The sequence below is a fragment of the Argentina silus genome (assembly GCF_951799395.1).
Source record: "Argentina silus genome assembly, chromosome: X".
Classification (NCBI taxonomy): domain Eukaryota; kingdom Metazoa; phylum Chordata; class Actinopteri; order Argentiniformes; family Argentinidae; genus Argentina; species Argentina silus.
The window spans coordinates 47,820,529-47,847,790 of record NC_139653.1 but is presented as its reverse complement, the minus strand read 5'-3'; the positions used below and the strand labels follow the sequence as shown (position 1 = coordinate 47,847,790).

Sequence of the window (27,262 nt, the reverse complement as noted above, 5' to 3'; positions counted from 1 at the left end):
GAGGATGGGCTCATTTTAAGGCATGGGGAACCCTATCAAAACAGAATGGTATCAAACACGTGTTTGATACCATTCCTCATTCTGTTCCAATGCCTTACACTGAGCCCGTCCTCCGATTTCTACCTTCACCAGCCTCCTCCTGGTCGAGAAGCCCCTGGTCCTCACCTCCTTGCAGATGGCGGTGCGGCCGCTGCACTTGGGCTGCTGGTAGGTCTTGGGCAGTGCCCTGTAGCTGGAGCCCAGGCGCTTACAGGAGGCGTAGTCCACCTCGCGGCCCCCCCCGCCCTCCATGTAGCGATCCGCCAGCCCCGAAACGGCATGAGAGAGCTCTTTGTCCCCCAGAAACGACTTGAACTGACTGTACAGCTCCGGAAACTTCCTGGAGGGGGGAGGAAACAGTGGAAATGGATGCATGAATGAACGTCTCAACGGGAGACTTGGCAAAACATACTGCCCTTTGTGGAATCATATCAGTCGGGGTGGATGCATTGGTGTAGCCAGCCAGGCAAATTAAAATAGTAGCCGGCCGGGGGCTTCGGGGTGGGGGGGGTGCAGGATTATTATATTAAAAAAAAATTGGTGGCTTTTTTTGTTGTTGTTGTTGTTATACACGCTCTATTTTGATGGCAATTGACCAGCTCAGCTGACAAGCCCACCTGATAAGCTCACCTGACAAGCCCACCTGACAAGCCCACCTGACAAGCTCACCTGACAAGCTCACCTGACAAGCTCACCTGACAAGCCCACCTGACAAGCTCACCTGACAAGCCCACCTGACCAGCCCATCCGAACACCTTCATTCCATTCCTAGCCCTTCCATCTCATAACTAGCTACCAATGAACGTCTGGCCAATGTGTACAAATAGGCAAGAGTAAATAAAAACATATTTCTGCTAGAATTGCCTCCCGTCTTGTTGCTTTTTCATTGCCTAGGCGAACGCCTTGTGCACTTACAACATGGCTTGGCCCATCATAAAAAGGCATCGTAAAACATTCCTTTTACTTAGGGTGCCTTTAGTCTTTCAGTTATTTTCACTCATCATTTTTCTATTGCTTTTGAGCTTTTGTTCACTCATACATTAGTCTCTACAGTCCTCACTTGTTCTCTGCTATTACTGTTTTAAACTTCCATGACTGTCGTACTTGTTATCCTCCTATGTTGTGTCCCGTTGTCATGCAATTGTTTTTTTTGAACATATAAAGCCCATTGTGTTGCATCTCTGTATGAAAAGTGCACTATAAATAAAGATAAAAGAATTTGAATAAAGAATTTGATCTGATTAGCCCGTCCTATAGCAACCCAACGTATAAACATATGAGAAATCAAACATCATAGGATCAGATTACTTTGATCTTAATGTTGTTAGGGTACTGTTGAAGATTCCGACCTCAAACATACCCCCCCCCCAGTATGGAGAGGCGGGACTTCCCCTTCAGATCCAGATACTCATCAGGGGAGACCACCAGACCAGAGCTGGAGAGGGTGAAGTTACAGAAGCCCTTTTTTCAACTGTCTGAAAAATCTGTCCTCTCCTCAACTCCTCCGTCCTGATGTCCTCTGTGACCCGGAGTCCAAACCGATCATTTAAAAAAAAAATGTATTCCCCCCCTAAAAAAAGTCGGCGTAGTTGTCTATTTGGCGTACTCGGTGCCTATGTAGAACTCTGTGCCTGTACTGGAGTGCCCTCTGTATGCCCCACCCCCCATTCTTACCCCAGGAAGGGGGTGACCAGCTGTAGCAGCTCTGCTCCTGACACCACTTCCTGGTTGAACAAGGCGATGCAACGCAGGAAGTTCTCATACACCTCCTGGCTCTTGAACAGGCGACGAACCTAAACAACAACAACAACAACAACAGAATGTCAGCATTACTAGTTAGGAGAGTCAGGATGGATGGTGAAGGAAGGAAGGATGGATGGAGAAGGAAGGATGGAGAAGGCAAGAAGGATGGAGAAGGCAAGAAGGAAGGAAGGATGGATGGAGAAGGAAGGAAGGAAGGAAGGATGGAGAAGAAAGGATGGAGAAGGAAGAATGGAGAAGGATGGAAGGATGGATGGTGAAGGAAGGAAGGATGGTGAAGGAAGGAAGGATGGAGAAGGAAGGAAGGAAGGAAGGATGGAGAAGGAAGGAAGGATGGAGAAAGAAGGAAGGAAGGAAGGAAGGAAGGATGGAGAAGAAAGGATGGAGAAGCAAGAATGGATGGTGAAGGAAGGATGGATGGTGAAGGAAGAAAGGATGGATGGAGAAGGAAGGAAGGATGGATGGAGAAGGATGGATGGATGGAGAAGGAAGGATGGATGGATGGTGAAGGAAGGAAGGATGGAGAAGGAAGGATGGATGGATGGTGAAGGAAGGAAGGATGGAGAAGGATGGATGGATGGAGAAGGAAGGATGGATGGTGAAGGAAGGATGGATGGAAAAGGAAGGAAGGATGGAGAAGGAAGGAAGGATGGAGAAGGAAGGAAGGATGGAGAAGGCAGGAAGGAAGGAAGGAAGGTGAAGGAAGGAAACATGGAAGGAAGGAAGAATGGAGAAGAAAGGATGGAAGGACGGATAGAGAAAGAAGGATGGCTAGGACGGATGGAGAAGGAAGGAAGGAACGAAGGAAAGATGGACAGAAAAGGAAGGATGGAGAAGGAAGGAAGGATGGATGGATGGAAAAGGAAAGAAGGAAGGATGGAGAAGGAAGGAAGGAAGGATGGATGGAAAAGGAAAGAAGGAAGGATGGAGAAGGAGGGAAGGATGGAGATGGAAGGAAGGATGGAAGGAGCCCAGTGGTTCTTGTGCTCTCTTACCTTATCAAAGAAAGTGAACTCCCTCATGACCCCATGCTTCCCTACGGAGGCGAACGACTGGTCTTTGGAACACGAGAACTTCATCTTTTTCTAAAGGACAAACAAAACAAAAGCACTATTACATCGCTGCACGCTGTAACGGTCTACCGTGAAAGAGGCTGGTGGGTGTTTCTGATGTGCCTGTGTAAACTAGTAGAAAGTAGAAAAACTGTAGAAGGAATGTATTATTGAAATATTTGAAAACAATCAATTGGTCGATCGATAGCAATGTCATATTAATGAGGTTTCTGAGAAGTAAGACATTGCTCTACTCCCTAATTTACACTATAAAGCCAAGCCGAGCTGAGCTGGTTGTACATCCACCACAGTTGCTGAAACAGTGCTGGAAAGGACAATGTTAAAGGAAAATATCCAAGCCAGCATGGTATGGTTTGTGTCGGCCCTGTATGGTTCGGGTCAGCCCTGTAGTGTGTAAAGGCCCAGTATGGTTTGGGTTGGCCCAGTATGGTTTGGGTTGGCCCAGTATGATTCGGGTCAGTCCTGTAGTGTGTGAAGATCTGGTGAACACCGACTCTACCTTGGGCAGTGAGGTTGGGTGTAGCCTGGCAACCTGAAATACCTTGAGCAGTGTGGTCTGACTGATTTAGACAACCTGAAACACCTTGAGCAGTGTGGTCTGACTGATTTAGACAACCTGAAACACCTTGAGCAGTGTGGTCTGACTGATTTAACTACATTAAACACCTTGAGCAGTGTAGTCGTGTGTGGTCTGACTGGTTTATAGACTCCCTGGAAGGTAGCCTCTACCTTGAGCAGTGTGGTCGTGTGTGGTGTGACTGGTTTAGACTACCTTAAACACCTTGAGCAGTGTGGTCGTGTGTGGTGTGACTGGTTTAGACTACCTTAAAGACCTTGAGCAGTGTGGTTGTGTGTGGTGTGACTGGTTTATAGACTACCTGGAAGGTAGCCTCTACCTTGAGCAGTGTGGTCGTGTGTGGTGTGACTGGTTTAGACTACCTTAAACACCTTGAGCAGTGTGGTCGTGTGTGGTGTGACTGGTTTAGACTACCTTAAACACCTTGAGCAGTGTGGTCGTGTGTGGTGTGACTGGTTTAGACTACCTTAAACACCTTGAGCAGTGTGGTCGTGTGTGGTGTGACTGGTTTATAGACTACCTGGAAGGTAGCCTCTACCTTGAGCAGTGGGGTCATGTGTGGCAGCAGCATGGGGCGCGGCCTCTTCTTGCTCTGTTTGCCCATGTCTTCCTCCTCCGCCCTCTTCAGGGGATCCTTCCCTCCGGTCAGAGAGCTGCCCGTGAACTGCAACAACACACAGGAGAATTACACACAACACACACAGGAGAATTACACACAACACACACAGGAGAGTAACACAACACACACAGGAGAATTACACACAACACACACAGGAGAATTACACACAACACACACAGGACCGTAACACACAACACACACAGGAGAGAAACACACAACACACACAGGAGAGAAACACACAACACACACAGGAGAGTAACACACAACACACACAGGAGAATTACACACAACACACACAGGAGAGAAACACACAACACACACAGAAGAATTACACACAACACACACAGGAGAGAAACACACAACACACACAGGACCGTAACACACACAGGAGAATTACACACAACACACACAGGAGAGAAACACACAACACACACAGGAGAGAAACACACAACACACACAGAAGAATTACACACAACACACACAGGAGAGAAACACACAACACACACAGGACCGTAACACACACAGGAGAATTACACACAACACACACAGGACCGTAACACACACAGGAGAATTACACACAGACTAAGGACAGGACTGAGACCAGGCTAAGGACAGGACTGAGACCAGGCGAAGGACAGGACTGAGACCAGACTAATGAAGACTAAGGACAGGACTGAGACCAGACTAAGGACAGGACTGAGACCAGACTAATGAAGACTCAGGACAGGACTGAGACCAGACTAAGGACAGGACTGAGACCAGACTAAGGACAGGACTGAGACCAGGCTAAGGACAGGACTGAGACCAGGCTAAGGACAGGACTGAGACCAGGCTAAGGACAGGACTGAGACCAGGCTAAGGACAGGACTGAGACCAGGCTAATGAAGACTAAGGACAGGACTGAGACCAGGCTAAGGACAGGACTGAGACCAGGCTAAGGACAGGACTGAGACCAGACTAAGGACAGGACTGAGACCAGGCTAAGGACAGGACTGAGACCAGACTAAGGACAGGACTGAGACCAGGCTAAGGACAGGACTGAGACCAGACTAATGAAGACTAAGGACAGGACTGAGACCAGGCTAAAGACAGGACTGAGACCAGGCTAAGGACAGGACTGAGACCAGACTAAGGACAGGACTGAGACCAGGCTAAGGACAGGACTGAGACCAGACTAATGAAGATTAAGGACAGGACTGAGACCAGACTGAGGACAGGACTGAGACCAGACTAATGAAGATTAAGGACAGGACTGAGACCAGGCTAAGGACAGGACTGAGACCAGACTAAGGACAGGACTGAGACCAGGCTAAGGACAGGACTGAGACCAGACTAAGGACAGGACTGAGACCAGACTAAGGACAGGACTGAGACCAGGCTAAGGACAGGACTGAGACCAGGCTAAGGACAGGACTGAGACCAGGCTAAGGACAGGACTGAGACCAGACTAAGGACAGGACTGAGACCAGACTAAGGACAGGACTGAGACCAGGCTAAGGACAGGACTGAGACCAGGCTAAGGACAGGACTGAGACCAGGCTAAGGACAGGACTGAGACCAGGCTAAGGACAGGACTGAGACCAGACTAAGGACAGGACTGAGACCAGACTAAGGACAGGACTGAGACCAGGCTAAGGACAGGACTGAGACCAGACTAAGGACAGGACTGAGACCAGGCTAAGGACAGGAAGGTTGACTGACTGACCAGTGATCTCTTGGCGTCTGGCAGGAACTGTCCAAACTCGGCCAGCAGGTCCTCTTGTCCTTTGAAGAGACTGGCTACTTTAGAGAAGACTTCATCCTCGGTCATCCCCGAGGTGCCCCGTCCCCGACTCTCCTTCACCTCCAACTGCTCCTTCTGAACAAACCACAAAAAAACGCACTCATGTCTCATGTTGTTTTTTCCGTCTTTGGAACTGAGGCGCGATCAGGATACTACACACTCCCATGGCTGCAATACAGTGACCTTGGAACTCGATACGACAAAAAACAATCTCGCGGTGAACAGACCATAATTAAAACACTGTTTTCAATGAGCTTAAACACAACAATAAGACAAGATTGTTAGACATTCCTGAGCAGATATGCTGTACCTAGTGGTCCTCTGTGGCTCAGTTGGGTAGAGAATGGCGCAAGCAACACTAAGGTTGTGGGTTCGTTTCCTGCTGGGACCATACATACGCATGTTACACTGCACTGTAAGTCGCTTTGGGTAACCCTTGTCTGCTAAATGGCATATATTATCAGGGTTCTCCCCAGGATTTTTAAACAGCATGGCACTGGATTGCATTATCAAAACCCGACTCATGTTTATTCATGTCAAAATGTGCAAAAAATACAGCTAAAGTGCTGATTTCACTGAGGAACATTATAATGCTTTAACTTTCGTTTTTGACAATGATGTCGTTGGCAATCAAATATAGTTACTCTGTGGCCTGGGGTGGTCCAGTGGTCTAGCACCATGGCCTGGGGTGGTCCAGTGGTCTAGCACCATGGCCTGGGGTGGTCCAGTGGTCTAGCACCATGGCCTGGGGTGGTCCAGTGGTCTAGCACCATGGCCTACAGTGCACACATACTGCATGCCCATTTTAGCATGGGTCCCTTTCCTCCTTACTTTCCTGTCTTTCTTCATTATCTATCCAATAAAAATGTAAAAATATAAGAGTGGGACTGCCCCACAAAAAAATAACCTTTAAAAATAGTTACTGCTGGGACCATATATACTGAAAAATGTATGCACTCACTGCAATGTCAGTCGCTTTGGATAAAAGCGTCAGCTAAATGGCATGTATTATTATTTTTAGATAATTACTATATTATTACTAAACATATCACATAATTTGCCAAGTTCACAGCGTGGTGCAGCTCCACTCCTACGTTCTTTGAGGAGAATGCTGTATTATTATTTACCTGGTAGGTATGCAAAATCTCAAGGAAGGCTCGGTAGATCTCTGGATGGTCCAGAAAGCGGTTCTTTATCTTGTTGACGTAGCTGATGGCGCTGTCGAACTCTACGGGGCTGGGTTCTGAGGCCGGGGGGGACACCGCCGAGGAGGAGGGCGGATGGGTCTGGCTCTCTCTGCTGGGCAGCGGCAGGGACAGTCTGCTGGGTGGCTCTGGGGGTCCTGACGACGAGGATAGGCTCTCTGGGGATGCAACGGCTGCTTCACTGTGGGCAGCGCCAGCCTCTGCTGCAGAGGAACCCGTCACGCTCACAGCTGGGCTGGCCAAGCTCTTCCCCTGCCCCGGGGACACCTGAGAAGGGAACAGAGGACGTGAGTGGTTCCCACACACAAACAAACACACACACAACGTGTGCAGTGAGGGAGAGACGTGTGTGTGTGTGTGTGTGCAGTGAAGGAGAGACGTGTGTGTGTGTGTGTGTGAACCACTCATGTCGTAATTTCTGGAAAATCATTGCATGCACCCGTAGAGTAACCCACCTGTGCCGAGAATGGAGACTGAAGGAACACTATTCCATTCTTGGGAATTTCTATCCGATACCCCGGAGGCAAGAAGGCGTTAAATCCCAGGACCAGGTCTGGATGCCCGTGGAAGAGCTGAGACACACGGTTTATCACGCCTGGGGTGTCGATGCTGGGGAGCAGGAGAGAGACGGTTACAGTGACATTTCATAGGGACAGGGGTGTTCTAGAAATGAAGTGGCACAAAGCTAATTTACAACTCATAGCATAACAACATAAGGTACAATTCAGTCTATGACAATAAGTGCTGCTGCTACTACTACTACTACTACTACCACTGCCAATACTGCTTTTGCTACTTCTACTACTGTTACTAATGCTACTAATATTACTGCTGCTGCTGCTACTACTACTACTAATATTACCGCTGCTACTACTACTACTACTGTTACTAGTGCTACTACTGTTACTACTGCTACTAATATTACCGCTGCTACTACTACTACTACTGTTACTAGTGCTACTACTGTTACTACTGCTACTAATATTACCGCTGCTACTACTACTACTAGTGCTACTAATGCTACTACTGCTACTAATATTACCGCTGCTACTACTACTACTAGTGCTACTAATGCTACTACTGTTACTAGTGCTACTACTGTTACTAGTGCTACTAATTCTACTACTAATACTACCACTGCTACTACTACCACCACCACTGTTACTAATACTACCACTGCTACTACTACCACCACCACTGTTACTAATACTACCACTGCTACTACTGCTACATGTAAGCTAGTAGTAGCTACAATGCAGTGACTTAAACCTATTCCTGTGCTTCTCCACGTATGTTACAAAACGATCTTGCAGCCGAAATCATTCTACAACAGATTAGATAGATGCCATACCTCTGTGACTTAAACTCTTTCATGATGTCAAGGAATTTGTTGTATATTCCTGGGTCATTTCCAAACCGTATTTTCACTTGGTCCAAGTATGACAAAGCATCTTCAACCTGAGGGTAAACAATTATAGTGTGAAACTAAACGTAAAAAAACACAGTACGGCAAATTACAATCTCAATTTCATATAACAGTTTTTCTTTCACTGTCAATGCATATAAATACATTGAGGATCCGTGTTAAACACATGAACGTACTGGACAATGACTCTATTGTGTGTCTGTGATTGTTATAACAGCGCCAGCATGATTGGAAAATCCACGGGCGAAGGAATGATATTGCTCACTCTATATCACTGGTGTTGTCAGTACCTATTTTACGGTATTGTCATATTTGTATCATGTCAGATGTTTAGCTAGCTCCAGAATAGCAGAGGCAATGTTCGCATTACATACTACTACTGGCCACGACTGCATTTTCATTCAACATGGTTTACTCGAGGATCGATGGACCTATGCGCTGCTTCGATTAGAACAAATGTGCTAGTTTGCCATAATAGTTTGATAACAACCAGTGCAGCCGGAAAACAATAAATGGGTGTATAAATATGTTTTATTTTAACGTTTACTGTAGCAAGCACAACTGTTCACTTGCATGGAGAGAACAATCCCCTCCCATTTTGAGACAACAAAGATCATTCTAGCATAGCGTTTGCAGATCTCAAATTCGACTTTGTTCTAACAGAAAAATGGGCAGAAAATGAACATGGAACTTCGGACATCCGAGAGTGTTATCCGACAATGAAAATTGTCGATCCTGTCCTTAGCGTTAGCTCACTGTCCTATCTTTACTAGTGAACTAGTCCAGCTATGAATCTGGTTAGATGACCCAGTCGAAATCATGGGAAACAAACTCAATGGTCACTTGGCTTGCTAAATTCGAACAAGAAAGGGGGTTAAGTGGCAAACGTTATTTAACCTAAAGATTGGCCGAGAATACCTTACGTTAACTAACGCAAGCTAATAAGCGCTAGCTAAATATGCATTCCATTCAGAACACTTCTTGTGAACTGTTTAGCTATGCTAGCTTGTTAGCATCGAAAGACAGGCAAGCAATAGCAGGCGAACACAAAATGGTTCTGAGAAGGACTTTTCCCTTTTTGTTCTCGTCTCTTACCTTCAGTTTTTGAAAGTGCTGTTGTTGCACTTGCTTTTGTACAACATAGGCCTTGTCTTGAACTTGGTTTATTTGCTTCGTGTTGCTGTGGGTGTGAATTTTCGCCATTATCCCCCGGCGGTCGGAGGCTTACAGCCACCACAACTTGATTCTAAGCTTCGGTATATCTGGTTCTTGGCTTGCCGACAAATCTTGCTCTTCGTCGGATAGCCAGCTAGCTAGCAGCGTTTAGTTGGCTAGCTGGCTGCGATAGCCACAGTTCGCAAGCTAAAAGGGAAAATCCAGCCAAGTCGTGTGTGAGTGAAGCTACTACTACCCGATGCGACTTTGATCCAACGCCATTATTGGTTCTGCGAGTAACTAATGGTAGACTATGTCAGGACGAAGCCTCGAAAACAAGCTTGAGACAATGGTTGCTGATTATGTTATTTTAAATAACTATTGCCTGTCTCTTTAAATTCGGCGGCAGCTGTGCAGTCAGTCTTGGCGTCCGGAAGCCCAGTTCTTCCGTTGTCAATCTTAGCTCTTTGGTTCAACTGCAGACCGTACTACCCTTCAGACGCAACGTAACATACGTGTTTACTTCTGAACTTCGTACATTTATATATTTCTTTGTTGCTTCATATTGACGTTGTGGCCACTAAGACTAAGCCGATGTTCTTCCGACTCAAAGTACTTGAATCACACATTGAGAAAGCTAGACAAGACCAACTAATTTAGCGCGGATATTAGTCATTCACATTCATCTTGAGCATGCACCTGAACAATCGGATCGTTACAATATAACTATTATTTTCTCTCGCCTCTCAGCTCATCTGCCTCACTCAGGTTGAAACGAAGCCTACATACACACGGTTACACTCAGGTTATCTAAAACAAGCAACAAAAAAAAACAGGCAGAGAGAAAGTAAAATATTTTATTTGTGATAAGCAGACATTGACGGACACACAGGCATTGATTGCCATTGTTTAGCTAGGCATGAACAACGCGGTAAAGGAATAGCATAGAAACACCAGTGGCAGATTAGTTTCCTCATCATTTGTTTATGTTAATACATAATATGTTAAAAAATAAAACATAAAAAAAAAGTGTTGTGGCATCTCTCAAAGGCGGCTGGATGCTAGTCTCCACCTGTGGAGCCACTTTTGAAAAGTCAGCCCCTGCTTACTGAGTTCAGGCAGGGCATCCTGGCCAGGCTGCAGCCACCTGCGCACACACACACAGTGGAGAGGGTTAACAGTCTATACGTACCACACACACACACAGTGGAGAGTCTTAACAGTCTATACATACAACACACACTAGAGAGGGTTAACAGTCTATACATACAACACACACACACACACACACACAGTGGAGAGTCTTAACAGTCTATACATACAACACACACTAGAGAGGGTTAACAGTCTATACATACAACACACACACACACACACAGTGGAGAGTCTTAACAGTCTATACATACAACACACACACACTATAGAGGGTTAACAGTCTATACACACAACACACACACACACACACAGTGGAGAGGGTTAACAGTCTATACATACAACACACGCACAGTGGAGAGTCTTAACAGTCTATACATACAACACACACACTAGAGAGGGTTAACAGTCTATACATACAACACACACACACACACAGTGGAGAGGGTTAACAGTCTAAACACACACATCACTCACACACACACACACACACACACACACACACAGTGGAGAGGGTTAATGGTCTATAGATTAGATTCAACTTTATTGTCATTGTGCAGAGTACAAGTACAGAGACAACGAAATGCAGTTACAACATATATACTATACATACAACACACACACATCGAGAAGGTGAGTCTATAGATACTGTCTACACATACACACACACACCTTACTGGTGATGTACAGATACAACACAAGGAAGGGAGAAAGCTTAACTGTCTAATATCACAGTCTTACTGATGATGCAAAAACATCACCCAGGAGGAACACTTCACGGTCAACCGTCTCTAACACAGTCTTACTACTTTCGATAAACATATGCCGACACACAAGGACAAGAACCAGGGCAACTGTCTCCATGGTCTTGACGGTGAACAGAGCAGGGTTTCTATAGGGTGAGGTGGCTATACATAACAAATGGGAATCCATGAGACCACGCCCCTCACTTTGGGGAAAGTCACAGGGTCGTGCCATTGACATCCGGGAAAAAAATACCCCAAACTTATCCTCACCGTTCTCTTAAACCTGACATCAATTGTTTCATCCTTAGCCTGCTATGTTGTTTTGGGTGTCGCTAAGAACATATTTGAACGGAATCATTGTACACCGTCGGCAAACTGCCACCACAGATGCAGAAAATACGACCATACATGCTAACAGCCGTCCAGTGATTTTCTACAAGGTACCCGGATCAATATAATAATAATATATGCCATTTATTTTATCCAAAGCGACTTACATTGCAGTGAGTGCATACATGTTTCAGTATATATGTTCCCAGCAGGAAACGAACCCACAACCTAAGCGTTGTTAGCGCCACGCTCTACCAACTGAGCCACAGAGGACCACGGATCATAACAAATTGCCGTCTCACCCGATGTACAGTAAATAAGAGAGTGAACTGTGTGAGCCTGTGTGTGTGTGTGTGAGCGGGCCTCACCAGTGTCCGATGGCCGTCTTGACCTGGTCGCTGTAGGCGAAGCCCTGCAAGCAGAGCCGGGAGAGCCGCTTCAACCTGGGCAGCAGGGACTCCAACAGCGCCTGGTCCTCCTCCATCATCCGACACAGAGCTGAGGGGACACACACACACAGACACACGGTTTGATACCATTCCTTCTTCCATGCCATGCAGCTGTAGTGTGATGAAGGTAATAGTCTCTACTTTGCTGGTGCCGGGAGGGTGAGGGGGGGGCAGTTGTAGTGTGAGGTGAGGGGGGGGGGCAGTTGTACTGTGAGGTGAGGGGGGGGGGGGGGCAGTTGTAGTGTGACGAGGGTAATAGTGGTTACCTTGCTGGTCGAGGGGAGGGCAGTTGTAGTGTGACGAGGGTAATAGTGGTTACCTTGCTGGTCGAGGGGAGGGCAGTTGTAGTGTGACGAGGGTAATAGTGGTTACCTTGCTGGTCGAGGGGAGGGCAGTTGTAGTGTGACGAGGGTAATAGTGGTTACCTTGCTGGTCGAGGGGAGGGCAGTTGTAGTGTGACGAGGGTAATAGTGGTTACCTTGCTGGTCGAGGGGAGGGCAGTTGTAGTGTGACGAGGGTAATAGTGGTTACCTTGCTGGTCGAGGGGAGGGCAGTTGTAGTGTGACGAGGGTAATAGTGGTTACCTTGCTGGTCGAGGGGAGGGCAGTTGTAGTGTGACGAGGGTAATAGTGGTTACCTTGCTGGTCGAGGGGAGGGCAGTTGTAGTGTGACGAGGGTAATAGTGGTTACCTTGCTGGTCGAGGGGAGGGCAGTTGTAGTGTGACGAGGGTAATAGTGGTTACCTTGCTGGTCGAGGGCGGGCAGCAGCACTCCCTGCTTCTGTATGGTTTGCAGTAGATGACGCTGGAGCAGGAGCTTCAGCCGCTGGGAGAGAACCTGAGAACACAGCTGTTCTGGAGCCTGATAGGGGGGGAGAGAGGGAGGGGGGGGAGAGAGAGAGGGAGGGGGGGGGGGAGAGAGAGAGGGAGGGGCGGGCGGGGGAGAGACAGCTAGTGTAAAGAACAAGTAGACCCATAAGTGACCCACTGGATCTCTCCAGATGCTTGTGGAAGATGTGTAGGGACAAGGGGAGGCAGACGGAGGCAGAAATCAGAGGGCAGGCTCGTTGCATGGAATGGAATGAGGAATGGTGTTTGATACCATTCCACCGCATGTGGTTTGATGCCATTCCTCATTCCATGCATTACAACAAGCCTGACTCCGATTTCTACCTCCACCAGCCTCCCCTGCTGCAGGGACTCACCCTGTAGAGAGGGAAGGACAGACTCCGACGCAGGGTGCGAAAGGAGTCGTTGTATAGGCGATGTATGGACAACCACTTTGCTGGGACCCTCTGCACTCTGAAACACACACCAAAACAACAACAACAATACATGAATCAAATCACCAACCATAGATACTCACGGTGTGACGTTTCACAGCTCTCTACTGGGGTACAGAACGGGGTTTCCAATACGTTTTCCAATCGTCTTTTAACTACGATGCAGGTGATTGATGGTGACGACTGCTAACTATTTTGATTATGACACCCCAAACTCATGGAAAAATCTATTGAAACTTGTTATTGAAATAACAACAGCTAATGTCGAAAGTGGCCAACGGCAAGATATTTCTAGTGAGGGTCAACAGGGAAACTTGGACTTCTGTATCCCAGTAGAGGGGCGTGACTTCAGATTTCCGGGATTTTAACATTTCCGGTGCGAGTACCGATCGACTCTCCGTCCAACACCAGGAAGTAAACAGGAAGTTTGCAGCAGGAAGTAGGAAGCGCTCACCCCCGGATGGTCCTGCGGTCCAGAGCGGCCATCGAGACGGCTCCAAACTGCCTGGTCTCATAGAAGATGCCGTTACGAAGCTGTTTGGCTGCTGAGGTGACATCACCAAACTGCGGAGTTAGCATCACCTGGACGAACTGGCCAATCTGGGCACAGACAGAGGACAGGCAGAGATGGTTAATGAGAGATAATACAATATCCATCTTTAAATTATGAAATAAAATCAATTTATCATCATCAACAGTAGTTGTTTTTAAAAGAAAGGTTCAAGTGAACAGAGGACACACAGAGGCCTACCTCATTGTGCAGGCGTGTCAGGTCAGACTTGGCTGTGGAGTTTGCCTTGATCAGACATCGGATTTGTTCCTGTCTCATATCCTGGGAAGACACACAACAACAAACATGACATCATCACACTCAGATAGTAAACATGACGACATCATCACACTCGGATAGTAAACATGACATCACTCAGACAGCTGACAGGAAGTGGTGAAACATGACATCACATAAAGGAAGTCGAGATAACACCTAACTCAGATGTAAAATTATGACACCATCATACAGATCACTGACCGTCTGTGGTTGAAACATGAACCCATCAGTCAGATAGTTGTCCTCATTGAAATAGAATAAATGGACAATGCCCATTCAAATCAACACTCCACGGTGGGCTTAACAACCAACTCAACTGACCTTGGAATGTTCAGCCCAATGAGTTTCTATGGTGCCGCCTTTGAATTTTTTGCTTCTCTCTGTGTTCTACACATGCAGCAATAATGATTACCATGGCAATTATGTATCACAATTCCATGTCAGCCATCATTTCTGAACTAGCCATATAGCCATGTCAGTTCTATTTCTGTGGTCTGAGGGACCATGTCTGTTCTACCCATTCTATTTCTATGGTCTGAGGGACCATGTCTGTTCTACCCATTCTATTTCTATGGTCTGAGGGACCATGTCTGTCCTACTCATTCTATTTCTATGGCTGTCCTCACCACCAGCTTTCTGAAGTGCAGGGTGCTCTGCCATTGGCTGGTGAGACTCCGGAGCGCGTCCTGTCCGTCTCTGGCCTTCTGCTTCATCCGCAGACACTCCTCCCTGACGGAGTCCCTCACCGCTGTCTGGACCGCACACTGCAACTCCACGTCACTCACGGGCCTAGGAACATCGTTGCTGCTATATCATATATTTATGTATACATCATATATATTTGATGATTTTTAATATATCCTATTTTATTTATTTTTTAAAATATGTTTTTAGGGCATTTCTGCTTTATTGAGAGATGGAGACAGTAGAGGTTGACAGGAAGGATGGGTGAGAGAGAGAGAGAGAGAGAGAGAGAGAGAGAGGAGGGATGACATGCAGGATATGTCGAGGGTTGGAATCGAACCAGGAACCTTGCGATTATGTGGTATGCGCATTAGTGTGCTATGCCACTAAGCGCCCCTGCTGTATCATATTTACACTATTTATCTGTGTATATATATATATTCCACCTTAAGATATACATACAGTGCCCTGTGTAGGTAATGGTGTTAAAAATTAACACTCTTGTTTTGCCTTGGGTCTCCTATAAACATTTCTCTGGGTCATGAGTCAGTCCCCAAATGGCCTCCAAACATGGTCTTGTTTCGTCTAAACATACACCTACCCGGTTGTAAATGAATTGCCCATCACCCAAATGTTTAATAAAAGTCTAAATATTTGACTTCCCAAAACTCTTGAACGTCTCTTCTCCTTTATCTGGACCCCAACAATGGGACAGTGAAGAATTATTTCTTCAGTTGGCTCTAGACTCCAAAACTTTGGATTTTAAATCAAACAATTACCATGGTAAATTCTCAGCTTTTAATTTGATGGTATGTGTGTACATATTGGTTTCAACATTCAGTTCAGTTCTAACACTTTTTATGCATAGTCCCCCTATTTTAGGGTACCCAAAAGTAATGGGACAATTGTCTTGACAGGTGTTTCTGGTAAGTCAGCTGTGTTCCGTCACATCATTTGTGCAGGCATAAGAGAGCTGTCAATGTCTAGTATTGATTCTAGGCTTGGCATTTGCCTTTGGAGTCTCCAATTGGCGCCTTGTCAACATGAGGACCAAAGAGGTGTCGGTGAAAGTCAAGAAAGGCGACATCAGAAATACAGCCCAAAGCAGTGGATGACCGACATGATCACCATAACGAAGAAAACCCCCAAAACAACTGTGCCACAGATCTGGAACACTCTCCAGGAGGCAGGCCTGAATGTGTCAGAGACTACCATCCGCAGAATACTTCTCCAGACAAACTACAGAGGCTTCACTGCAAGGTGCAAACCACTAGTTATCCTCAAAAAGGATGGTCAGGTTATAGTTTGCTAAAAAGTACCTAAAAAGCCTGCATAGGTCTGGAAAAACGGTCTTGTGGACAGATCATATTCATCTTATGTATCAAAGTGATGGCAAGAGGAAAGTTTGGAGAACAAAGCATCTGCCAAAGATTTAAAGCATACCACCTCATCTATGAAACATGGTGCAGGGGTTGTTAGGTTTGGGAATGTATAGCTGCTACCAGAACTGGCTCACTTGTCTTTACTGATGATTGTAACTGCTGATGGCAGCAGCAAAATTAATTCTGAAGTGTACAGAAACATCTTGCCAGCTCAAATACAAGCAAATGCCTCCAAATTCATTGGATGGCGCTTCAACATACAGGAAGACAATAACCCAAAACATACTGCCATGGCAACAAGGGAGTTATCTTCACCAGAGAAGATACCCGGCATCTGGTGGGGTCAAAGGGTCGCAGACTTCAGGCAGTTATTGCATGAAAAGGATTGTCAAACAAACACTAAACACGAGTGCTTAATTTGGACTTCATAAATCTGTCCCATTACTTCTGGGTACCCTGAAATAGGGGGGACTATGTATAAAAAGTGTTGTAATTTCTGAATGGTGAATCCAATATGTACACCAATTCCATCAAATAAAAGCTGAGAATCTCTACTACTAACCTTATAGTAGTAACCTTACAGTAACCTAAAGTGTTTGATTTAAAATCCAAACTTTTGGAGTGTAGAGCCAAAAGAAGAAAAAATGCTTCACTGTCCCATCACTTACACAGGGCAATGTAAATAGACATATAAACATCAATAGTATGTATGACTCACTGTGACTCCAGCTCTGCTTGTTTCTGTTCGACCTGCAGCTGTTGGATCCGTGATCGGGTCTGAGCCAGGTCCACAACATTCTGCTCCACCTCCTCCCAGACAGCCTGCAAACACACACACACACACACACACACACACACACACACACACGATATCAACCCTAACCGATTCAGCATATGAAGACAATGACTATCTATATCTCAGGTGAGGCTGGTGGAGGTAGAAATCGGAGGATAGGCTCATTGTCATCATTCCATTCTATGCATTACAATGAGCCCCATCCTCCAATTTCCACCTCCACCAGCCTCCCCTGATACATCTTGTCCAACCCTTGTTAGTATAGCAGTGTCAACAGCGCGTGACACACAGACACACACACACAGACATACAGACACACACAGACACACACATACACAGACATACACAGACATACACACACAGACACACACACACACACACACACACAGACAGACACACACACACACACACACACACACACACACAGACACACACACACACACCTGTAGAAGACTGCTGACAGGTGGTAACTCCTCCTCCTCTCTAGAGATGTCCACCAGGCGATTACTCTCATAGCGGAACCTAACACACACACACACACACACACACACACACACACACACACACAGTCACATATCTACTCTAAAGGTAAAGTGTATACATGTTATGTTGCATGGACTGTGAATCGAGGCCTGTGTACCCTAGGATGTCGACATCCCTCGCCACATCCAAGGAGGCAATCTTCTCCTGCAACATCACTTCCTCTTCCGAGGCCAGGTACTGCAGGGCTGCCAGGAAGTGGTTGGGTGGATTGTCCCGCATCACATCCTGGTGATATCATCACATATGACAAAAAATGATGATGATGATGATGAAGATGATGACAACAAAGAGCAGCTTTCACATGACTGAAACTAACACCAACATGGGGTGAGTTTCCAAAGGGCATTGTAGAACTAACTATATATTTTGTATTATATTAATATATTATTTTCCATGACTTCGATGGATGATTTCAGTGCTTCAAAGCTTTTAGGGAAACTCACACCTTTTGACCTAATATTACAAACTAGACCAGACCACACAATGTAACCCACCTTCAAAGAACTCAGCCAACACTTAAACGCTGCATTCCTCTCTTCACGGGTCGAACTGGGGGCAGAGAACAACAGAGAGAGTGAGAGAGAGAGGGAGGGAGAGGGAGAGAGAAAGAGAGAGTGAGAACAAGAGACAGAGAGAGAGCGCGAAAGAGAGAGATTTAGCAATACAACTATCCTATGAACAACAACATAGACTAGTGTCCTCCCATCACACCGTCCTGTATATGAAACCATCTGACAGTTCTCACAATGTGGCAGCATATGGCGCTGTCTTCAGCTCGCTCTGCAGTATCCGCTGGAGGAAGAGCTGCCTCCGGTCACACAGCCTTCTCACGCCAAGCTAGCAATGGAAAAGAAAAGGGAGCACGTTAGTCTAAAGGTGTGGCGTTAGTCTAAACTAGCGTATATAAATATAGAGTTTCAAGGTTCTTACCAGAACTTCGGTTTGGGGACCGCCGGACGCCTTGCTGAAAAACACCAACTCCACCTCCGCCTTTCTGCAACACACACCCACACCCACACCCACACCCACACCCACACCCACACCCACACACACACACCCACACACACACCCACACACACACGAGAATGTCTAAGTATAGTTGAGGTGCATCAAGTACATATCAAGCTGCACTCACACATGGTAAGGGTAAACCTGTGTGTGTGTGTGTGTGTGTGCGCGTGTAACCTAGGTTAAAATAGCCATAAACAGATACTTGAATAAATAACAGTAAAAATATTTCGGAATAAATATTCTGACATTAGAAATAAAAGTCCATGATTTAGTCTAATAAAAAATAAAAAAATTGTTTCAATATTGATTTTTACAGAAAGTTTTGTCACTTAAACTAGTCAGCCAATCAGAATGGCTGGTTGCAACTTCCTGTTTCATTGAGAATGCTAGTCAGAGATGAAGCAAGTTGAGCGAAAAGCTAGTGGAACTAACCAGTGAGCAAAATAACAGCAAAACTAGTGAAAACTTTTATTTTCTTTGATTTGAAAGTGTTTTATGTTGTATTCTGTCTGCAAAGGTAGACTGTGGTTTATTTAGACATTATATAAGAGAGTAAAACCATGTATTATCCGGATCGTTCGGATCCACGCTCCCACTGGCGAGCCTCCTACATTCTTGAGAAGAACCATCAGATCATCATCACGTTGCATCCACAAGATACATCTACATTCTGGAGAAGAACAAGGACTCTTTCATCGGATTTGCGGTAGGACTGTGTAAAGCCTTCGTTATTTCGTTGCAAGAGGATTTGTTTGGACTTTGATTTGCAGTAAGCGTGGACTCAATGAAAACTAAGTTAGCACGTGGCATTCGCTGGACTGCTCGACTGGTCGCTAGCAAGGTTGAATTCGTTGAGGCCTAGTGAAAATATTGATTTAATGAAGATTTAAAAGATCTTAATGATACTTAGATGGAATAATCTTATGGAAAAGTAAGATAGCCATTGAACTTAAAATAGTTAACTATTGAAATTAGAAACCAAATAGAACTTTAAAAGAAACTTTAAAGGAGACTTCACTTTAGAAATATTTTCTTGAACTGAGAGAGACTTTGTTTTCTTGATATTCCTTAAAGAAGAGGTTTATTATTGAGCCATTTGCATTTAGATGCAAATGTTTTCAGTATTCAATGTATGTATGTGTAATGTAAACTGTCTTATGGTACCTTTTCTACAAATTTGTATAAACAAGCCGCCATTTAAAACTTACTTGATGGTCTGTGGTGTGTCTGATTATTATTTTGCTATTATTACTGTTTTAACTACTACTGCTCCCTACGAGCCTAGTCACTGGTCCTAACATAGCATTCTTATCTACAACTCGAGGTAAGTGTTACACGCGTCTGTAGGGGAGGCTGGTGGAGGTAAAATTGGACGACAAGCTCATTGTAACGCACGCTGTGTTTGATACCATTCCTCATTCCATTCAGTGCATTACAATGAGCCCGTCCTCCGATTTCTACGTCCACCAGCCTCCCCCGGTGTAAACCTTAACCCACCTGGATAGCTGGTCCAGAGCCTGGCAGTGCCCGCTGATCATGCGGGTGTCCTCTGAGAGAGACTCGCTCTCCCTTGTACAGCGCCCCCTGTAGGCCTGGAGCAGCACCTCCCTGGCGTGGTTCTCCTCCATCTTCCCACAGCTACGCTCAATGGACCGCTCTGCTCCACACAACACACATTACATATAACACAGAATGACGACAGTGTACACACACACACATCAGTGACATAGTACGACACATCACCCTGGTGTTAGGGTGCAAGGAAATCCCTCTGTCACAAATTCTCTCAGATACTGTGTTTTCGAGCAACCGTTTTATAGGGACAGCAACACATTTCAAGAACAAGAAGCCACCCTTTTGGTCAGGGTGTCCTTGCACCTGAATCGGCGCGTCCCCACCAACAGATAGAAGCCAGGTGACAGATATAACCGGCGCCATACTGACCAGCTGTCTTGATGTGTACCATTACTGTGGTCCTCTGTGGCTCAGTCGGTAGAGCATGGCGCTAACAACGCTTAGGTTGTGGGTTTGATTCCCGCTGGGACCATATATACTGAAATGCATGCACTCACTGCAATGTAAGTCGCTTTGGATAATATATTTTGGATACAAAATATAACCATCATGACATGGTTATAATGATTGAAATAGATTGTTTTATGGCTTTATTGATCATCAGAATATAATAAATGACAGATGAGAAATCTCTCTCCTCCTTCACAATGGTACAACAGCACATCAAGCATAGGGTAACTTACTGTTTATCAAAGTCAAAGTGGCTTTATTGACAATTCTTCACATGTCAAGACATACAAAGGAATCGAGAGGACGTTTCTCACTCTCCCACGGTGAGACAGATAAAGTGCCCAGGCACAACAGATAACACATACTAAAAGTAAAACATTCAATAAAAATATTGTGAGGTGTTAGTGGGTTTATAGTCAGTGATGGCCTGGATATCTGTTATATCTGTTTATCTGTTTATGACAGAGGTCTTACAGAAAACTAACTATACTTCTACTACAAGAATGTCATATTTTGATATGAAAGCAGAGTGAAGTTGTCAGCTTCTACATGGGAATGTTGTTGTAATCATAATAATATATTATAATGTAATGTCGTAATAATCATAATAATAATATAATATATAATATAATGTAATGTTGTAATAATCATAATAATAATATAATGTTGTAATAATAATATAAATATAATGTAATGTTGTAATAATAATAATAATAATTATTATTATTATTAATAATAATAATATAATAATAATAATGGTCCAGAGCCTGGCAGTGCCCGCTGATCATGCGGGTGTCCTCTGAGAGAGACTCGCTCTCCCTTGTACAGCGCCCCCTGTAGGCCTGGAGCAGCACCTCCCTGGCGTGGTTCTATAATAATAATAATTATAATAATAATATAATAATAATAATATAATAATAATTCTATAATAATAATAATAATAAAACATAACAAGGTCTGGCCAGAGGGAGCTGACTCAGCGCTCCAGCAGCGTTTTGGAAACACTGACTGGGGTGTGTTTGCCACACAGGCCACCCATGACTCCCACACGGACATTGACTCATATGCCTCCTCTGTTTTGGACTACATCAACTCCAACATCAATAGTGTCACCACACTCAAACGGATCACCACTTTCCCTAACCAGAAGCCATGGATGAACAGTGAGGTCCGACTCCTGCTGAAGGCACGCGACATTGCCTTCAGATCAGGGGATGCTCGGGCCTATAGCTCATCCAGGGCTAACCTGCAGAGGGGCATCAAAAAGGCCAAGCACAACCACAAGCTGAGGATCGAGGATCACTTCAAGAACAACTCCGACCCCCGACGCATGTGGCAAGGCATCCAGGCCATCACTGACTATAAACCCACTAACACCTCACCCCTCTCCATCCACGCCTCCCTGCCTGATGAGCTGAACCACTTCTATGGCCGCTTTGACAGGGACAACAAGGAGGTGGCAATCAAGGCTGTGCTCCCTGCTGATCACCACCCCCTCACTCTCTCTCCCACCGACGTGTGTGCGGCACTGAGCAGGACTAACGCACGCAAGGCTGCTGGTCCTGATGGGATCCCCGGACGCGTCCTCAGGGCCTGTGCTGTGCAGCTGACTGAGGTTTGGACTGACATATTCAACCTGTCCCTAGCCCAAGCAGCTGTCCCCGCGTGCTTCAAAACCACCTCCATCGTGCCGGTGCCAAAATGCTCCACTGCAACGAGCTTAAATGACTTCCGCCCATCATCATGAAGTGCTTCGAGAGGCTGGTCTTAGCTCAACTCAAGACCTGTTTACCACCCACACTGGACCCCTTCCAATTCGCCTACCGGCAGAACAGGAGTACAGAGGATGCCATCTCAACGGCACTTCACTCCGCCCTGTCCCACCTCGACAATAGCAACACCTATGCGAGAATGCTGTTCATTGACTTCAGTTCAGCTTTCAACACCATCATCCCCTCCAAACTGATCTCCAAACTCAGTCAACTGGGCATCAACCCCTCCCTCTGCAACTGGATTCTGGACTTTCTAACCAACAGGCCGCAGTCTGTTAGGCTACACAACCACACCTCCTCAACCTGAACACCGGCGTTCCACAAGGCTGTGTGCTGAGCCCCCTCCTTTACTCCCTCTTCACCTACGACTGCACACCTGTACATGGCTCAAACACCATTGTTAAGTTTGCAGACGACACAACGGTGATTGGTCTCATCAGCAACAACGATGAGACGGCCTACAGGGAGGAGGTCCAGCACCTGACAGTGTGGTGCAACGATAACAACCTGGCTCTCAACACCAGGAAGACCAAAGAGCTCATTGTGGACTTCAGGAAGTCAAAAGCTGGCACACACACCCCCATCCTCATCAACGAGACTGAGGTGGAGCGAGTCACCAGCTTCAAGTTTCTGGGTGTCCACATCTCTGAGGATCTCTCCTGGACCCTCAACACCTCTACCCTGATCAAGAAGGCTCACCAGCGTCTCTTCTTCCTGAGGAGATTAAAGAAGGTCCATCTGTCTCCTCAGATCCTGGTAAATTTCTACCGCTGCACCATCGAGAGCATCCTCACCAACTGTGTCACAGTATGGTATGGCAACTGCTCGGCATCTGACCGGAAAGCACTGCAGAGGGTGGTGAAAACTGCCCAACGCATCACCGGTTCCTCACTCCCCTCCATTGAGGCTGTCCAGGGCAAGCGATGCTTGCGTAAGGCACGCAGCATCGTCAAGGACATTTCTCACCCCAACCATAGACTGTTCACCCCACTCCCCTCCGGGAGGCGCTACAGGTCTCTCTGCACCCGAACCAGCAGGTTCAGAGGTAGCTTCTTCCCTGCGGCTGTCACCCTACTGAACTCGAACCCTGCACCTAGGTGACAACCTACCAACCCCTGCACCCCCCCCCCCCCCCCCCCCCCGGACAATTGCACTACTCTTACAGTATTCACACCTGTACAACCTGCTCTTACTCCATACCATTGCTCTTCTGTACATATCTGTCTATACTGTTCATAATGTACATATTCCTATATTTTCTTTAATACTACTGTTAATACACCGCACATATCTGTACATACCTGTTTATACTGTTCATACGGCATTCCATATTATATTTATTCTGCTATCTACCCTAATGCTACTGTTAATACATATATACTGCTAGATTGCATTGCCTATACAGCTCATATGCTGCTACACTGTTCATACTGCAACCTATTTATTCTGCTTATAATGCCACTGCTAATTCATACTGCTTACACTGCACTACTTATACTATACTGCACTACTTACTGCTCATATACTGCACTACCTGTATATACTGTTCACACTGCACTTTCTGCTTTTTTGCACTTCTGGTTAGACGCTAACTGCATTTCGTTGTCTCTGTACTTGTACTCTGCACAATGACAATAAAGTTGAATCTAATCTAATGTAATGTTGTAATAATAATACGAATAATATAATGTATAATATAATGTAATATTGTAATAATAATAATGTAATATAATGTTGTAATAATAATATAATGTTGTAATAATGATAATAATAATAATATAATATAATGTAATGTCGTAGTGTGATATGGTGCTAGTCTCACTGTGGTCGGCCAGCGGTTCCTCCGTCCCGCTGATCTGATAGTCCAGGTGGGTCAGCTCTGCCCTCAGCTCCTCGATCTCCCTCTGCAGCTGCAGTCGCTTCACAGCCTCACTCTGGCCCTCCTCCTGCTTCAACTACACACACACACACACACACACACACACACACACACACACACACACACACACACACACACACACACACACACACACACACACACACACACACACACACACACACACACACACACACACACAAATCAGACATTCTGAGATTTACATGTTACAGAGAGCTCTTACATAGAGATTCTGATGGGTCTTATGAGCCAAGCATGGAATACATTATGCAGGTATTTTGTAAGAGGAATGTTGTGTGTACCTCCTTGTCTTGCAGCAGTTCGTACCTGAGAGATCACAAAGTCAAGGCAATAGTCGCACTGCTATAACCTGTCATAGTGGTGGTGGCTGATATGATCCTGCTACTAGGGGAGGACATGAGGTTTAGACAATGCACTGGTCATACAGCAGAGGAGGCTGGTGGAGGTAGACATCAGATGACAGGCTCACTGTAATACGTGTGTGTGTGTGTGTGTGTGTGTGTGTGTGTGTGTGTTTGATACCATTTCTCATTCCATGCATTACAACGAGCCGGTCCTCCGATTTCTACCTCCACCAGCCTCCGCTGGTGTACAGCCACGTTACAGTTGAGTTATACAGAGGGTGGTCAAGACAGGGGCTGCAGAAACAGAAAGGATACCACTGGAGATTCCGTCGCATCCTCCTAACATTCCTGCAGAGGGACATGGATGAGATGAAAAGTTAACACTCATCAAGCCAATCCACCAACAAACACAACTCACCATGCACGCCACAGGACGTGTGGTCCTGTGTGGCTCAGTTGGTAGAGCATGGCGCTAACATCGCTTAGGTTGTGGGGTTTTATTCCCGCTGGGACCATATATACTGATAAATGTATGCTCTCACTGCAATGTAAGTCGCTTTGGATGAAAGCGTCAGCTGAATGGCGTATAGATACTCACTTCACGTGGTAAACATGCTCTATGAGGTACTTCCATATAGACGCTCCAGGGCCAACGCATATCCTGTGAATCAAAACACACACGTTCAGGTTGACTGTTTGCCAAATAACTATTACATACTATGAAGGTGACGCCGATGCATGAGTTGAAAGTAGCCGTAGAGAGGAATACCCACGTTTTCAAGTTGTTGTCATTCGGGAGTCTTTGAGCTGGTAGATTGAATTCCTCAGTCGCCCAGCGCTTCAGACGATTCATAAGAGGGTCACTCATCCTTTATGACTGGGAAAGATGACAACGTTGTTAGGGTTAGCTACACAGTCAATGCACACCAATAGGCATTTTAAATACACATTGTCCCTTTATCATCGTGGTTAGTTAGTCCGTTCATCGCCGTAACTACAGTTAAAAGCAGTTGAATGCCAGTAAATCCTTCACTTAGTGCTAGCCACTAGCTAGCTTACCGTATCTTACTTAGCTAACGTTGTTAGTTAGCGAACCACCACCAGGCCTACAGCAGTAGTGGTGCTTAGTTATGGTAGCAACAGTACAGTATGATACAATAGATTAATTGGCTAGTGCTGCTAGCTCGACATAGTTGGCAAGCTGGAGTTATTTCACATTTTTGAAAAGAAAAGTTCGCTGTTACTTGGTCTGCTCCCCTTGTTTATGTATTCGAAATTCAACTTCCCGCCGTCTACCGTATCCGGTGGTCACGCTAGTTTCCGGTAGCAAATATGGAGAGAAAGTATCAAAGTAGAATGACCGTTTTATACATTTAAGTTATCTCTGCATCGTTTATTTGTAAACGCTGAACCCGATAAAAACCCAATTTCTTTGTGTTGCATGCAGAGCACTCATCTATATAACAGTGTAGATCATTAATTCAGAGTGGAGTCCAGTTTAAAGTACTGTACGAATGAGTAGGTAAAGTACGGACAAACTTAATCTGTAGGTACAATGCCGTGATTTTTGTGTTTGACAGAAGGTTTTAGGTAGGTGGAGTTGGTAATAGGTGTTGTTTTTTAAGGGGGGGTTTTCTGATTGCGTTCTCCCTCCCTCCCAACTTGCTTAATAACTTCATTTCATTTAATTTCATTTAATCAAAATACTGAATGAACATCTGTATTGAAGTTGAAAGGAAATCACCAGACTTTGTTGTTTCTTTTTTGCAAAGCTTGTTATTGAGTCCCAACCATTTGATATTATCCTCTAATTTCTGCCTCCACCAGCCTCCCATCTTCCAGTCATCCGTTAGTGGAGGAGGTGAGGTGGGTCAAGGTGAGGTGAGTCAAGGTGCAGTGAGGTGGGTCAAGGTGAGGTGGGGTGGGTCAAGGTGAGGTGAGGTGGGTCAAGGTGAGGTGAGGTGGGTCAAGGTGGGGTGGGGTGGGTCAAGGTGGGGTGGGTCAAGGTGAGGTGAGGTGAGGTGGATCAAGGTGAGGTGAGGTGAGTCAAGGTGAGGTGGGTCAAGGTGCAGTGGGGTGAGTCAAGGTGAGGTGAGGTGAGTCAAGGTGAGGTGAGGTGGGTCAAGGTGCAGTGGGGTGAGTCAAGGTGAGGTGAGGTGGGTCAAGGTGAAGTGGGTCAAGGTGAGGTGAAGTGTGTCAAGGTGAGGTGAGGTGGGTCAAGGTGAGGTGGGTCAAGGTGCGGTGGGTCAAGGTGAGGTGAGTCAAGGTGAGGTGGGGTGGGTCGAGGTGAGGTGGGGTGAGTCAAGGTGGGGTGGGTCGAGGTGAGGTGGGGTGAGTCAAGGTGAGGTGGGGTGAATACTG

General features: G+C 45.8%; 2 protein-coding genes across 3 annotated transcripts in view; both read right to left on the bottom strand.

Moving 5' to 3' along the window:
* Positions 1 to 9,770, bottom strand: part of LOC310822965 (paired amphipathic helix protein Sin3b-like) — a 28,875-nt gene extending 19,105 nt beyond the window's left edge. The window contains exons 1-9 of one of the 2 annotated variants that reach the window (XM_083695569.1): positions 9,579 to 9,770; positions 8,409 to 8,515; positions 7,513 to 7,666; positions 6,980 to 7,324; positions 5,775 to 5,927; positions 3,971 to 4,114; positions 2,796 to 2,885; positions 1,714 to 1,832; positions 166 to 379 (exon numbers count right to left, since the gene is read on the bottom strand). In XM_083695569.1, coding sequence (XP_083551695.1) covers positions 166 to 379; positions 1,714 to 1,832; positions 2,796 to 2,885; positions 3,971 to 4,114; positions 5,775 to 5,927; positions 6,980 to 7,324; positions 7,513 to 7,666; positions 8,409 to 8,515; positions 9,579 to 9,686 — 1,434 coding nt within the window. In that variant the 5' untranslated portion in view covers positions 9,687 to 9,770. The remainder of the gene's footprint in view (positions 1 to 165; positions 380 to 1,713; positions 1,833 to 2,795; positions 2,886 to 3,970; positions 4,115 to 5,774; positions 5,928 to 6,979; positions 7,325 to 7,512; positions 7,667 to 8,408; positions 8,516 to 9,578) is intronic. The other variant, XM_083695570.1, reaches the window with a different exon arrangement.
* Positions 9,771 to 10,572: 802 nt separating this feature from the next.
* haus5 (HAUS augmin-like complex, subunit 5) lies at positions 10,573 to 26,092 on the bottom strand. Its single transcript, XM_083694521.1, has 20 exons — positions 25,961 to 26,092; positions 25,675 to 25,778; positions 25,500 to 25,562; positions 25,217 to 25,249; positions 24,839 to 24,863; positions 24,462 to 24,594; positions 20,340 to 20,499; positions 18,762 to 18,825; positions 18,577 to 18,668; positions 18,326 to 18,380; positions 17,929 to 18,056; positions 17,732 to 17,810; positions 17,211 to 17,314; positions 15,053 to 15,215; positions 14,349 to 14,429; positions 14,052 to 14,197; positions 13,520 to 13,616; positions 13,059 to 13,176; positions 12,235 to 12,364; positions 10,573 to 10,785 (listed from the first exon to the last, which is right to left on the bottom strand). Exons 2-20 carry the CDS (start codon positions 25,767 to 25,769, stop codon positions 10,683 to 10,685), a joined length of 1,869 nt encoding a protein of 622 aa, XP_083550647.1. The 5' UTR covers positions 25,770 to 25,778; positions 25,961 to 26,092; the 3' UTR covers positions 10,573 to 10,682.
* Between the last annotated feature and the right edge of the window lie 1,170 nt (positions 26,093 to 27,262).